At 44.7% G+C, this 14474-nt stretch overlaps 4 protein-coding genes across 14 annotated transcripts; 2 read left to right on the plus strand and 2 right to left on the minus strand.

The window, feature by feature from the left end:
- The first annotated feature begins 657 nt into the window (after nucleotides 1–657).
- On the plus strand, nucleotides 658–8833 carry gro (groucho). Of its 10 annotated transcripts, none has more exons than NM_206575.3 (14): nucleotides 658–823; nucleotides 1917–2301; nucleotides 2437–2531; nucleotides 3232–3295; nucleotides 3366–3548; nucleotides 3926–3958; nucleotides 4391–4585; nucleotides 4651–4749; nucleotides 5458–5514; nucleotides 5655–5831; nucleotides 5896–6167; nucleotides 6418–7091; nucleotides 7158–7357; nucleotides 7420–7821. In NM_206575.3, exons 2-14 carry the CDS (start codon nucleotides 2266–2268, stop codon nucleotides 7525–7527), a joined length of 2193 nt encoding a protein of 730 aa, NP_996298.1. In that variant the 5' UTR covers nucleotides 658–823; nucleotides 1917–2265; the 3' UTR covers nucleotides 7528–7821. The 10 variants fall into 10 exon arrangements, with proteins under 10 accessions (NP_996298.1, NP_001189294.1, NP_001247309.1 ...); NM_001202365.2 differs by having other exon boundaries at nucleotides 4397–4585; NM_001260380.2 differs by lacking the exon at nucleotides 5458–5514 and having other exon boundaries at nucleotides 4397–4585; nucleotides 7420–8833.
- Nucleotides 8653–11179, minus strand: Exo84 (Exocyst 84). 2 transcript variants are annotated; one of them, NM_143197.2, is made up of 6 exons: nucleotides 11112–11179; nucleotides 10896–11051; nucleotides 10509–10839; nucleotides 9682–10454; nucleotides 9093–9622; nucleotides 8653–9037 (listed from the first exon to the last, which is right to left on the minus strand). In NM_143197.2, the coding sequence occupies exons 1-6, from the start codon at nucleotides 11149–11151 to the stop codon at nucleotides 8852–8854; spliced, it is 2016 nt and encodes a 671-aa protein (NP_651454.1). In that variant the 5' UTR covers nucleotides 11152–11179; the 3' UTR covers nucleotides 8653–8851. The 2 variants fall into 2 exon arrangements, with proteins under 2 accessions (NP_651454.1, NP_996299.1); NM_206576.2 differs by having other exon boundaries at nucleotides 10893–11051.
- A 563-nt stretch (nucleotides 11180–11742) lies between these two features.
- On the plus strand, nucleotides 11743–13050 carry Vps2 (Vacuolar protein sorting 2). Its single transcript, NM_143198.2, has 2 exons — nucleotides 11743–12151; nucleotides 12212–13050. The coding sequence occupies exons 1-2, from the start codon at nucleotides 11839–11841 to the stop codon at nucleotides 12667–12669; spliced, it is 771 nt and encodes a 256-aa protein (NP_651455.1). The 5' UTR covers nucleotides 11743–11838; the 3' UTR covers nucleotides 12670–13050.
- A 108-nt stretch (nucleotides 13051–13158) lies between these two features.
- Nucleotides 13159–14360, minus strand: Cmpk (Cytidine/uridine monophosphate kinase 1). Its single transcript, NM_143199.3, has one exon. The coding sequence runs from the start codon at nucleotides 14256–14258 to the stop codon at nucleotides 13497–13499; it is 762 nt and encodes a 253-aa protein (NP_651456.1). The 5' UTR covers nucleotides 14259–14360; the 3' UTR covers nucleotides 13159–13496.
- Nucleotides 14361–14474: the final 114 nt, after the last annotated feature.

Here is a 14474-nt window from a genome sequence, read left to right on the forward strand (position 1 = left end):
AGTTGGTGGCAATTGGAATCCTTATTGGTAATTAAATTATTACCAATTAGGAAATATCAAATAATATATCTCTGCTCTGACAATGGAAATCTATTTTGGCAATGACCGAAGTGAAATCTATTTTATAATAATAAATATTTATTTATAAATATAAATAAATTATATTTATTTATTTATATCTATTTAATAATAAATTAAATATATTTCACTTAATTAAAATAAAAGTGTTTTAGAAAACTAGCACTGATAATTTTAAGTTTTTTGAATCGGTAATGTCCTTAACGGTTCACAAGATTGAAAATAGCAAATCAGACTGAATAATAATAAACTGAATAATTATTTATTCATTTTTAAAAAGCGCGCCAACTGCACCTGAAGAACATGTACAGATCTAAGTTACGTATTTATTGCGGAACTTTTTTCACTTTTTTTTCAAGATCATGGCAAAAAATGAGTGTTAGCATGGAATCTATTTAATTAGTTGTTCTGCAACCGTAGTGTTTGTAAATAAATAATTTAATACGTAATAGTTCTTTGAACATTAGGATTATTATTTCGCAGAGTGTAACTAGTTCGATTTCAGCGCAGGCACTTCCTAACACTGGCGCATGCAACACTGCGCCGCTGAAGCGAGTGGCCCGCGATAACAGACCCTCGACACATCGATAGGCGATAGCGCAAATTGCATACCTGAGACCGACGCGGTCTGTGTGTCGCGGATAGGAAAATAGGAAATTATAAATAGAAACGGGCCGTGCCGATGCCCCAAAAGCCACCCAATTGCCAGCTGCCCCAATCGGCGAGGATACCAAGTGCTACCGAGGTGAAAATCGGCGTGCCGAAATTGTTGCAAAAATATTTGAGACGAGAACGCCATTTACAAGCCGCGTTTGTACAGCGAGTGCGCGTGTAGTAGAGCCGGAGAGAGAGCCGCTGCGTGTGTGTGTGCCTGTGAGAGAGCGAGAGAGCGCCGCCGCCAAAGCTGCCCAACACATACACGAATGTTAGACACTTCGCGGTCGGTCGGCAGAAACAGGCAATTTTATACGGGCGAAAAGTTACAAAAAATAATTTTCCCACTTTTCGGTGGCGAAAACGAAGAAACTGTAAAAAATGGACCAGAGATTTAAGTGCAAAACATAGAAACATCTTGCGATAAAGCGTGCTAATCCGGGGCATAAAACTGGTACTGCCATTATCTCGCTTTTTTAATTGCTTTTGTTTATTTTTTGTATAGGACACAGTATAATTTTTCTTTTGCGCTGCGCGCGTGTGAGTGAGTGTGTGTGTGTGATTTGGCCACTCGCTGGTTTCTATGTATGTGCCCGTATCGCCGAACAGAGTTGCCGCCTCCAGGGCAAATCATAAAAAATATATTGGCTGTACAATTGAAAAATATTGAAAAGGGCCAAGCAAGTGAATTATATGCGGATAAGCGGAAAAATAACAAACAATAAACATCAAAGTAATGTGCAAACTGTGTTTCTGCTGCTGTGCGCGTTTCAAACGGCATGGCAACCCTGTTTAATTGCAGTCTGTCTGTATATGTTCGCATGTTGTTTGTGCGGAGTGTGCTGCCTTTACGAAAGAAAAGTGTTTTATTTTCATTGGATTAATCCCGCCCGGTTAACTGCACAATCGGATTAGTGCGTCCAGCGGCCCCCGAAAATCAAACAGTGATTTTGCGTAACAATTTCATGGGCCACATGCAACTGTGCGCTTGATTTTTCGGCGGTAAACACTCACACTCGTACCCTCGCTCCCGTTTCCTGTGCTAGTGTGCGTGTGTCTCGCTGGCTCAGCGCGCCTGTGTGTGTGCGTGTATGTACGTGCGTGCGAACGTATCGAAAAAAATGGTGCAAAAATATGAAAAAGCATAACTAAGCAAATATGTTGTTGTAAAATTCCATTCGCAGGATATGCAAAATGCGAAGTAGCCCGGACATGGAGTGCCACTAAGTGCCGGTTCCGTTTGTGGGAATACTAATAAAGCGGATCAACTGCCATCGAAAAATATTATTAAAAAAAAAAACAGAAGAAAAAGAATAGCTAAAAAACAAGTACCATAAAACGCTGGCAAACAGATAGATATTAGTCCACGTTTTGCAAGGAGTTTCTGTGCAGGAGTGGAGTGCTCAGGGATAACCGGAAGGAAGGAAGCGGCGTACGCAGCAGGAGGAGCAGCAGGACTTCCGCTCCGGCAAATCGGTGTCCACCTCGGAACTATCGCTCTTGCTCTAGCCGGCAACATACCAGCCTAACAACATGTATCCCTCACCGGTGCGCCACCCCGCCGCCGGGGTAAGTTCACCCGACAGTGGGTCCCACCTCTGACCCCCGAATCCGTGCTAATTGTGTTTATGTCTCTTTCCACCACGCCGCGCCATGTGCCGCCCACGTACGGAACACCAACCACCTCTATTCACATCTAAATAGGGACCACCACCTCAGGGTCCAATCAAGTTCACCATCGCCGATACACTGGAACGCATCAAGGAGGAGTTCAACTTCCTGCAGGCGCAGTACCACAGGCAAGTATCCGGTGGAATACTCTATACACGGCAATGTTTACATATGTAAACATTACGCGAATCATATTTACAAGGGATATACAAGGTTTATCATTATAATTGTGAATACAAGGCAAATCTTTACTATAAAGATTTGCAAGGAAATATTTGCCATCATAATGACACTCTCTGCAAATGTCATCTTTGTAATTGCTATGTCAAGAAAAAACTACATTGAATATTGGCCCTAAGAACTATTGGCCCACTAAAATTGCTATGATCGCAAATTTATGTCAGATAAAAGTAAAATTCTTCACACTTTCAAATAATCCAATGGCATAGTTTTCATGGGTTAAGCAATACGCAATTAGAGATTAGGCCCCAATAATTAAGTTGAGGTTAAACCTATTAGAAGCCTTTACAATAACATGCCCCAAAGAAATCACATTTTAAGCCTTAGCCTTAACCGCCATCGTATGGAAGTGTGCGAGTGTGAGTGTGGATGGATGCTGCGTCTGCGTTTTGCGAAAAGTAAAACAAAAAGCTGAGCAAACCGGTTTGGCGCGCCATATGCGCCGCTGTCATAGGATTAACCTGCGCCGCCCCAGCCGCAACTCAATGCTCCATGCTCCACAATCGCCGCTTCCTTGCGTTCTTGAATTCAGTTCGCTTCCGTCGTCCAACTAATTTGCCCGTTGATCACTTTTCCTGTGAATTCCAGCATTAAATTGGAGTGCGAGAAGCTGTCGAACGAGAAGACGGAGATGCAGCGCCATTATGTTATGGTAAGTCGTCATGATCCGCAAATTATCGAGATCCCTTAGCTAATGCCACGGCTTGCCTTCCAACTTTCAGTACTACGAGATGTCCTATGGCCTTAACGTGGAGATGCACAAGCAGACCGAGATCGCCAAGCGGCTGAACACACTGATCAACCAGCTACTTCCATTCCTTCAGGCCGACCACCAGCAGCAAGTGCTGCAGGCGGTGGAGCGGGCGAAGCAGGTGACCATGCAGGAGCTCAACCTGATCATTGGGGTAAGTCGATCGAGGACGGATGATGGATTCTGCGGCAGCAGCAATACGGTTTCAGCCATTCTCAGATAGACACTAATGGGGGCATGGCCGATTGGAAATTCGGTTGCCACACCGAAAAGGCAGAGAAATTTAGTTTGCCGGGTACTTTGTAATACAGTCTTTCAAAGAATAACAAATATCTTGAAAATTGTATAAAAAATAAGAAATCTAACGTATATATGAAACAGTACATATCATAAATGTGGCAACCGTTAAGTGGGAACTTCGTTTCGGTTTAGTTTGTTCCTTGGGCCGCATTTGATTTGAGTTTGTTTTTCTACTTCCTAATTTGTTATGATTTCGCATTCGACCAATCCAATCCAAACAACGTTGTGCAGCATCAGCAGCAACATGGAATTCAGCAACTTTTAGTAAGTTTGTTTCGTTGCAAGTTAATTTCTTATTGTTTGTTTACTGTTGCCGTCTGCCGCTGCATCCGCCGAATGTGCCACTGCCACAACTACAACAACAGCTCCAGTGCCTCACTACCTCCTCTTCCTTTTCTGATTGTCAACGTTTATATTATTTGAATAACGCTTCAAATGCCGCCAATTGTTGTTGCTGTTTCCATTAACCCCAGATGGTCTTTGCTTATGCTTATGAATCGAAAGATAAATAAATTAAATTTTGATACAAAATAAAAATATGGCAAATACCATTTAGTGTTAATGTCGTTGTTGTGTTTACACACATATGTACACACATTTCAATGCTTTCATATTCCCACTAAGCACGATGTTCATTATTCCGAAAGCCAGCAACGCGCACGCCCGATTTCATACGATCTCATGGTTCCATTGCAGCAACAGATCCACGCCCAGCAGGTGCCAGGTGGACCACCTCAGCCGATGGGCGCACTGAATCCGTTTGGCGCCCTGGGCGCCACCATGGGCCTGCCACACGGACCGCAAGGTCTGCTGAACAAACCGCCCGAACACCACAGGCCGGACATCAAGCCGACGGGTCTAGAGGGGCCAGCAGCCGCCGAGGAGCGATTGGTGAGTACCACGCCCTAGATCAAAATTCTGCATATTTCAAGCTAATTTTCATGCTGATCTTGCAGCGCAATTCGGTTTCGCCGGCCGATCGTGAGAAGTATCGCACACGCTCGCCGCTGGACATCGAGAACGACTCGAAGCGTCGAAAAGATGAGAAACTGCAAGTGAGTATCGAGCTTTTTTCAGTGTTAGCATTATACACTTGTAGTATCATAGATCATCGCGTTGATGGTGATTGCCATAACCGATTACTGTCATCTCATCTGAGCTGTTGCTGTCTCTCAACTCACCAGAAACTCAATTCCGTAGTTTACCCATTGTTGTTGTCTAATTCTGCTAACACTCTACCCCAAAATCATGCTAAACAAAACCTAAATTGCTAATTTTTAAGAGACAAAAAAAACATCACGATCTAATGGTGCCTGTTCCGGTTTTCAATTTCTAGTAGTTGGTTTAAGGTGTATCTCAACTTATAGAATTTTGTTTCTAATATTCCACAAATTGTAAAGCTAATGTGTAAATGTAAATTGGAGATGATTTATAATTATGACTGGTTTACTTTGTTTTAGATTATAAATTTTAATAGTAGTGTGGAACATGTGTAAACTATATACATTTTCTATGCTTTTAACTAGTTTTATTTCTTTGATTTTATTGTCTTACTTAAAAAAGGAACACTAATCGTAACTTCATGGTTTGTTTGCGTTTTTAAATTGTTAACCATGTAAAATGATGTGAAAACCAGAACAGGGCCTAAAATTTAGATACTAACTATTTCTATTGTGGTTGTTGTTATTGCTGTTGTTCGTTGTGGGTTTTTGTATGAATTTTGATTTATATTGTTTTTGTGTTTTTTTCAAAATTATTTCCAGGAGGATGAAGGCGAGAAAAGCGATCAAGATTTAGTCGTAGATGTTGCAAATGAAATGGTGAGTTGAGTGTCGGCCCAGATTCAATGCAACCACTCCCAAATTTCCCCAAAAAAAAAAAGAAACAAAAACCACACCTTTGCTATTACATTTATCATCAAATGCAAAAACAGTACTTAATGCATACATGTGCCTTGCAGGAATCCCACTCACCGCGTCCCAACGGCGAGCACGTGTCTATGGAGGTGCGCGATCGGGAAAGCTTGAATGGCGAGCGCCTGGAGAAGCCAAGCAGTAGTGGCATCAAGCAGGAACGGCCGCCCTCACGCTCCGGCTCCAGTTCGTCACGTTCCACACCCAGCCTCAAGACAAAAGATGTGAGCCAAATGTCAAATGTCGAACCCAGAAAGTGTTAGAGCTAATTGAATCTCGTTCATTTAGATGGAAAAGCCGGGTACACCGGGCGCCAAGGCACGCACACCGACACCGAACGCCGCTGCTCCGGCGCCAGGCGTTAATCCTAAACAAATGATGCCGCAGGGACCACCGCCAGCCGGATATCCGGGTGCACCGTATCAAAGGCCGGCCGATCCCTACCAGCGTCCACCGTCAGATCCAGCCTATGGACGACCGCCACCAATGCCGTACGATCCGCACGCCCATGTGCGAACCAATGGCATTCCACATCCCTCGGCCCTAACGGGTGGAAAGCCGTAAGTCATTTATGTCAATTTACGGTCCGAAAAGTAGACTATAGGAATTTTGTCGTGCATTGTTATTAAGTATTTAAAGTAATTCAATGCAACTGATTAAAATGCAAAGTGCAATGTAGTCGATTGGAGATGATAAATGTATGAATCGGCACAGATAGGAGTATATAATATCGCTATTTCTACGAACGTTAAACGTCTTATCACTAATTAAATGGTTACATTAATTAATAAACACATTTTGCCGTTGCAGTGCATACTCTTTCCATATGAACGGCGAGGGTAGTCTACAACCGGTGCCGTTCCCGCCGGACGCGTTGGTGGGTGTTGGAATTCCGCGGCACGCCCGTCAGATCAACACGCTGTCGCATGGAGAGGTCGTCTGTGCGGTAACCATCTCTAATCCCACAAAGTACGTGTACACGGGCGGCAAGGGCTGCGTCAAGGTATGGGACATCTCGCAACCGGGCAACAAGAATCCAGTTAGCCAGCTGGATTGTCTGCAGCGCGACAACTACATCCGCTCGGTGAAGCTGCTGCCCGACGGCCGTACGCTGATCGTGGGTGGTGAGGCGTCCAACCTGTCTATCTGGGATCTGGCCAGTCCGACGCCTCGCATAAAGGCGGAACTAACATCGGCGGCGCCCGCCTGCTACGCTCTGGCCATTAGCCCTGACTCGAAGGTGTGCTTCTCGTGCTGCAGCGACGGCAATATCGCTGTGTGGGACCTGCACAACGAGATCCTGGTGCGCCAGTTCCAGGGCCATACCGACGGCGCTTCATGCATCGACATCAGTCCGGATGGCTCCAGGCTGTGGACGGGCGGCTTAGACAACACGGTGCGCTCCTGGGATCTGCGCGAGGGTCGCCAGCTGCAACAGCACGACTTCAGCTCTCAAATATTCTCGCTCGGCTACTGTCCCACAGGTATGATGACGACTTCCTTACGAGATATAATCATCTAGAAATAACATAATTTGTATTATCCATTAGGCGACTGGCTGGCTGTGGGTATGGAGAACTCGCATGTGGAGGTGCTGCACGCATCGAAACCGGACAAGTATCAACTGCATCTGCACGAGAGCTGCGTTCTGTCGCTGCGCTTTGCCGCCTGCGGCAAATGGTTCGTTTCCACCGGCAAAGACAACCTGCTTAACGCATGGCGAACACCTTACGGTGCCAGCATATTCCAGGTAAGCACACATCCTTATCATATTAAAGGAAATCCTCAATTAAAATACTGGACGTTTTTCAGTCGAAGGAAACATCATCCGTACTTAGCTGCGACATATCAACTGACGACAAATACATTGTGACGGGTTCGGGCGATAAGAAGGCTACTGTCTACGAAGTTATTTATTAAATCCACAAAACCATGCAGTTTTTTCATTTTGTAATAAGCTCGTATAGTTTTTATTACAACATGTTCGAAATCATGCAAATAACAACAACAAAAACAACAGCAGCAGCATCGGCAGTAAAACAAAAAAAGAAAAGCAGAAAGGCGGCAGTAGCAACGCATCAAAAAGCGAAGCAAAAATGAAAATTCTATAATATATATACAAGAAAAAGGAAAACTAAAATTTTAAGCGTACTTGTAGCTACTAAGCCTAAGCTAAGTCCAATAAATAAAAACAAACCAACAAGTTGAACACACAAATTGCAAGTAAAGAAGAATTCAAGTAAAATGAGAACCAGAGCGAAATAAAATGATAATGCATGCGAGCAACAGAAACGAGTATGTTGTAAAATTAACAAAATGAAACCGGAAACAGAAACATAAAAAGTCGGCGATACCTACCTACGTTCATCTTAACATAAAAACAAATAGGAGGATAAGTGGAATTAGTCAGTCATTGCAATTGCAGGAGCGTTGAGATTATGATTACCAGCTGAACAAAAGGAGTTAAATACAAATACGATGCGAGTGCTTTTAGTTTGTTTTATGTGAGCGGTTTTTGTAATTTAGCTGAAAAGTCAGACAGCGAATGCAACAACAAATGTAATTTTAAGTTGTCAGTTTCCTTACCTCCCAACGTCCCTCCAAACACACACCACACACACACAAACACAACATACGAAAAACACAAAACACATTTGCATAAAAGGTATATATATATATATATATATATAATTATAAATGAATATACTTAGTAAGCATTTTAGTTAAGAGTTTTACATTATAAATTAAACACGGAAACCACTTTCGAAACACTCACTCGCATTGGGGGTCAGTAGTTAGAAGCTCAGAGCAGTCCGCTTTGCTTGTATGTAATTTGAGAAAATGTGTAATGAGAAAATCGAGGAATTAATTGTGTGAATCAAACTCAACTCTTCAGAACCAAGTGTAAAATCCTATATTTTGAGCAGCTAAACCCAACACAGAGAGAGCCGCATCAACAACCGAAACCGAAAAGTAGAACACAGCTAAATTGTTTAGTGTTTAGAGTATATATATGAAAAACAGAAAACGAATCGATTTATATATATTTACAATTATATATATAATGCGAGCGGCGAAATTGTAATAAGCAAGAGATAGAGTGCAGCACACGCTTCGATTTTTAATTTTACAAATATTATTATTATTGTGGTTATATATGTATATAATTATATTATAAATAATTGAAGCAAAACGAAAAAATAAAAAATTATATGTAATCGAAAGTAAATCCCACGGCGTGCATCTAAAACACATCTGTGGTGTAGACGCTGCGCTGGCGCGGCACTGGAGCACCTTGCTGGCGGGACATTTTCGTGTGCAACTCGCGCAATCCCTCGCACTGGCGTCCAGAAATCTGTCGAAACTTGTCGATGGCGATGGGCAGCAGGTTGTCCACCAGAAAAATCTTGTTCTTCATTACAAAGTTGGGCTGAAAATGGCATTCTTGAAGAGAGCGGTTTTATTTAAGCTGCTTTCTAACTTACATCCACGGCCATGTCGCTGGGCGGTTTCAACGAATGCTGGGCAATGAACAGCTCCTTAAGAAGCAGTTCCAGGCTCTGCAGCAGGGTTTCGCACTTGGCCAGACAGCCGCAGTACTCGGTGAGCTGCAGGAAGTGTCTGATGAAAACCACTGTCGACTGGGTGAGATTAATCCATGTGTCGCCCGTCGCCTGGGCTCGCACATCGATACCCAAGACATCGAGCTCCAGGAGCAGACGCTTCAGGTTCGACTTGGTCTGCAAATTGTACGGCTGCCAGCTCTCCTCGGTGCGACCCACGGAGTCCAGCAGTCGCTCCTTGGATTCCTCTATGAGCGACTCGAGTGTAGTGCGCAACAGACCTTCCAAATGATAACTAATGTCCAGCCCGATCTCTGTGAGCTTTGTCGAGGGCTTGCGCACTCGCTCCACACATTTGGCCACTGACTCCAGGGAGGTTCCCTTGGTCAGGTAATGCTTTATCAGTTGGCTGGCAAAATATTGCAGCTCCGCATTGCACCAAACCACGAGCGCTGCAAGAATTAGATAGTAGTAATACTTAAATGTAGACAGAAATAGGAATGAAGCTTACCGCTAACGCACGCCGGTTGCTTCTCAAAGGCGGTGAGAAAATCACAGGCCACCTGCGTCAGGTCACAAAAGAAGAGTTCCGATATATCCGCATTATTCCTGCGCGCCTCCCGTTGCGCCACCCGCAAACTGACGGCGCAGACCTTCAGCAGAGTGGCACTCGCCTGCCGATAGCGACCCATCTCTACGAGAATCTTCAGAGGCCGCTTGGCTGCTCTCAGAGCGATCTGCAGATTGCGATTGTGACTGTTGGACAACTCCTTGAGCAGCACATTGATCAGCTTCAGCTCCTGCTGCTTCACCTTGGTTTCAATGGCGTCCGCTAGTGGCAACTTCTTTCGGTTCTCGTTTCGCAAGAAGTCCTGGGTTCGCTTTATCAGCTCCTGGGCATCCTCGAAATGCCGTTGGGCCACCAGGGTCTGAATCTCTTCACTGGCCGTGCTTAGCCACTCGGGCGTCTCATCCTCCAGGGATTTGGGCTGTCCGGGACTCTGGGGTGTGGTTTCCTTCTCCGGAGTCGAAGCTTTTGACTGCTGTTTGGCCCGAGTTGGAGGCTGTGGCGCCTGGCCCTTTTTTGGTTTCTTTTGCTGGTCAAAGCGGAAGGCCTCTTCGAGCTTCTCTATCCACTCCGTCTTCCCAGCAGCCGTGATGCTTTGATAGATCTTGGAACCATCTGGAGTAATGATATTAATGGCATTCTTAACGCCATCCAAGTCCTTAATGTTAATCACGGCTATTTTCTTGGGGTCGTACTCGGTGAGGAAATCCAAGCGCCTGAAAAATATTACTATTAGTTTTTGCTATATGCTTTAGTATAGGAAAACCTACTTATCATGCTTCACTTTGCAGACAATCAGTACATCGTTGAAGAGGAAAAAGAAGACCCTTTGAATGGGTCGATAATCATTACTGTCCAACTCGATTAGAGCTCCCTCGTTGAGGAAGGTCTTGCCTTCCAGATTGCCATTGAAGCCCTGGACCATTTCCTTGACCGCCCGCGTGGCATGGCTATTCTCCAGATCCTCCGTCGCCGTAGTGCTCTCCGCCTCCAAACTCTCTGCCTTCAGGTGACTGGAAGTCTTGCCATCCGTCATGGTGGCCAGAATATTGCGCTGCTCAATCAGAATGTGCGACAGTTGATACATTTCCGACTCGAGATCTGCGATGCGAAAATATTAACATAAATGTATATTGATATTGGGGGGCGTAAACTACGTGATATCTCCTTGGCCGTCTGTATAAACTCCATATAGTTCTTTTTGCATGTTTGCTTGAGCGTTGCTGCCGTCGTTTCGTTGTAGGCCTCGATTTCCTTTTTTCGCTGCTGCAAATCGCTGCCACCCACACATTCTCGTGTCAGGTCCTTGGTATCTGGGAACGTTGTACTTATTAGTAGACTGATTAATGCTAAATAGACATAGGAATACTTACATTTCTCAACGCTAAAATTAAAATCGTCGAACTCCTTCATGATTCTGATTGGAATGTAAACTGCAGCTGACGCAGAGCCATTCACAACGAACGAGCGTCATCATGAGGTGTCGATTGTAAGGTTGCTGATGCTATAGAAAATGCCATGTTTTCACTGCAGTTTTCCCTGGTATTAGATAAATCTATAAATCTAGAACATTTTTATTTAGTTTTAAGTAATAGGAGATTAATTAAGATTTAAAACCTATGAAAAGTTTTATTCGAACTGAACGGCTACGTCAAAGACCTTTTAGAGATCAACAAATTTATTCGCATTTACATTTCGGATTTTCATCTTAGGTATGATTAGGCGTTGAAGCCCTGAATACTTTTTATTCGAACTGAACTTTTAAATATAAACGACTACGTCAAAGATCTACGTTAAAAATCAAGAAGACATATGTCTATATGTATACTATTCATTACAATGTGTGTGTGTTGTATTGTAATAAATTAAAATTATTTTCCACCTGTTGCTAATTCACTAAGTTGAAGTGTGAACAGTTCTTTCAGAGTGCACCGGCAAAGCTTCTTCTTCCCACTAGCACTATTCGCATGTAAGCGCCAACACGTCTTGGCCACCTTAGAATCGCGCACACCCTTCGCTTATTGTTTTGGTTGATGAGTAATCTTTAGGAAACTCCGTCATTCTTCGTAATTAAATCTTGCAGTTAAGATATCCTTAAACATGGACTGGCTATTCGGCAAGAAGATCAGCCCCGATGAGATGCTGCGTAAGAATCAGCGGGCGCTCAACAAAGCGATGCGAGATCTGGACCGCGAGCGGATGAAAATGGAGCAGCAGGAGAAGAAGATTATCGCGGATATCAAGAAGATGGCCAAGGAGGGTCAAATGGATGCCGTGAAGATCATGGCCAAGGATCTGGTGCGCACGCGGCGGTATGCCAAGAAGTTCATGCTGATGAAGGCAAACATCCAGGCGGTGTCCCTCAAAATTCAGACGCTCAAGTCGCAGAACACAATGGCACAGGCCATGAAAGGTAAACATTGGCTATTTGGCTGATTCACCCGCTTATCAAGCAATTATGCTTATCTTCCAGGTGTCACGAAGGCCATGCAGAACATGAACCGCCAGCTGAATCTCCCGCAAATCCAGAAGATCCTGCAGGACTTCGAGAAACAGTCGGAAATGATGGACATGAAGGAGGAGATGATCAACGATGCCATCGATGACGCCATGGAGGACGAGGGCGACGAGGAGGAGACGGATGCTGTTGTGTCCCAGGTGCTGGACGAACTGGGTCTGCAATTGGGCGAACAGCTGGGAGACCTTCCTTCCGCCTCCGGTTCCCTTTCCATAGCCGGCGGCGCTGGCGCTCAGAAAGCACAGGCTGTGGCCGCTGGTGGCGTTGGCGGCGGTGGAGCCGCCGGCGGAGGTGGAGCTAGTGGTGGCGGCGCTGGTGGTCCGGGAGCTCCCGGTGGCAGTGGTGCCTCATCGCCCATGTCCGATGCCGATGCGGATCTTCAGGCGCGCCTGGATAAGCTGCGCAAGGATTGAGCCGCTACTAAGAACCACTGCCTGTCCACTTTATGTAAGAGCCACCACCCGTTTGTATCTCCCAGAAGCGAATGTTATATTAAAGAGAATGCTTGTGATTTTCGTTCCCTGCGTGTTTGAAAAATCGATGAGTAATTAGCATTTACAAGCTATAATGGAAAGAACTGGGTAGTGCTGCAATCGCACAGCCTAGCTACAAACAAATTCGCAATACTTGTTACTTTAGAGCTATACAATATTCGGTATTTTAAAAGATATGTACGTTTCATGCCTGTCTTCAATAAAATAAGAAAAAGGAATTTCCAAATCATGAAATTATATATATATGTATATACATATATTCAGCTTTAACTATAAATGCAAAATTGTGTTTATCTGAATAAAAAGAAGTACTTTCCTAAATTTGTACTATTGGGTACTATAGAAATATGTAAAACACTTGAAAAATGAAAATCACATAGCACTTGTATAAATAAGAAAACTTGTTTTAAATGTCATAATATGAACAGGGGATTTAATTTATTGTTTATTGCTCTTTAACGTTCCTACATTTAAAATAGTTCTCAATCCATTTGCTTTAGATAACATATAATTCCAGAATAACTTTTGCCTAGCTCCATTTTTTACTCGATATTAAAAAGTGTGTGTGTACCTCCGCTTTCCTTGATTGGGTATACTAAACTTCATGTGTATCTTGTATCTTATCGGGGTGAAGAAAAAGTACCTTATGCATTACTATTAACAAGCGTATATATGTATTTTTTTAGAGGGTACAAATGAAAGGTAAGGATAGCACTACACACATAACCGGAATATGAACAGGAAATCTAGAAGCCGCTGGCCACAAATATCTTTTCCACCTCCCCGAACACCTCTTCCGCATCCGGACTGGCATCGATCCGTTTCACCTGGCCGGCGCCCTCGAAGAACTTGATGATGGGCAGCGAGTCGTTGTTGTATGTCGAGATGCGCTTCTTCAGGCTGTCCAGGTTGTCGTCCGTCCGGCCAGAGCCGCTCTGGCCGCGGCCCAGACACCGTTTGACGCACACATCCTCGCCGCAGTCGAAGAAGAGGACAAACTGGAAGTCCACCTTCTCGGACATCTGGCGGTTCCAACCGTCCAGATTATCCTGATTGCGTGGGAAGCCGTCGATGAGGAACCGCGACTTTCCCGACGCCTTCATGGCGTTCTCCAGCAGCGAACACGTGACCTCGACGGGCACAATTTTGCCATTGCGAATGTAGTCCTCGATGAGGTTACCGAATTCGGAGCCCTCCCGCGACCGCTCCTCGCGCAGGAGATCGCCGGCCGAGAGATGGGTGAATTGGAAGCGATCCACGATCCTGGAGCATTGGGTGCCCTTGCCGGCCCCGGGACCGCCCAAAACAAAGACAATCTTTGGCTTCTCTACGCTCATGATTCCGATATTGTGTGGTGGGGCTGTGGAGGTGGTGGTGATGAACCTATTGCTGGCCTTGGAATGTCGCAATTGGTGCTGCGTCAGCGCTGATGGTGCGAGACCGACTCCTGGTGAACCGCAATCGTTGGCTACTGCTCTCAACGTCGTTCGTGCCAAAGCCCGCCACATTGACGACTGAACCAAACTGAAGGCAAATTGAATGCGTGGTTTATGTGTATGCCGCCTGCAGTACACCTCACCACTGTTTTCCACTGGAAACGTAACACCCTGTGACGTCACGCACAAGCGCAGCTGTTCGCGGGCGTCCGTTCGGCAACACTGGCGCCGGCTTTAGCGGGAAGCGAACCAATTTGAATGGCATTTTATGCAGTTTACTTCCGGTTC

The sequence above is a fragment of the Drosophila melanogaster genome, chromosome 3R (assembly GCF_000001215.4).
Source record: "Drosophila melanogaster chromosome 3R".
NCBI lineage: Eukaryota > Metazoa > Arthropoda > Insecta > Diptera > Drosophilidae > Drosophila > Drosophila melanogaster.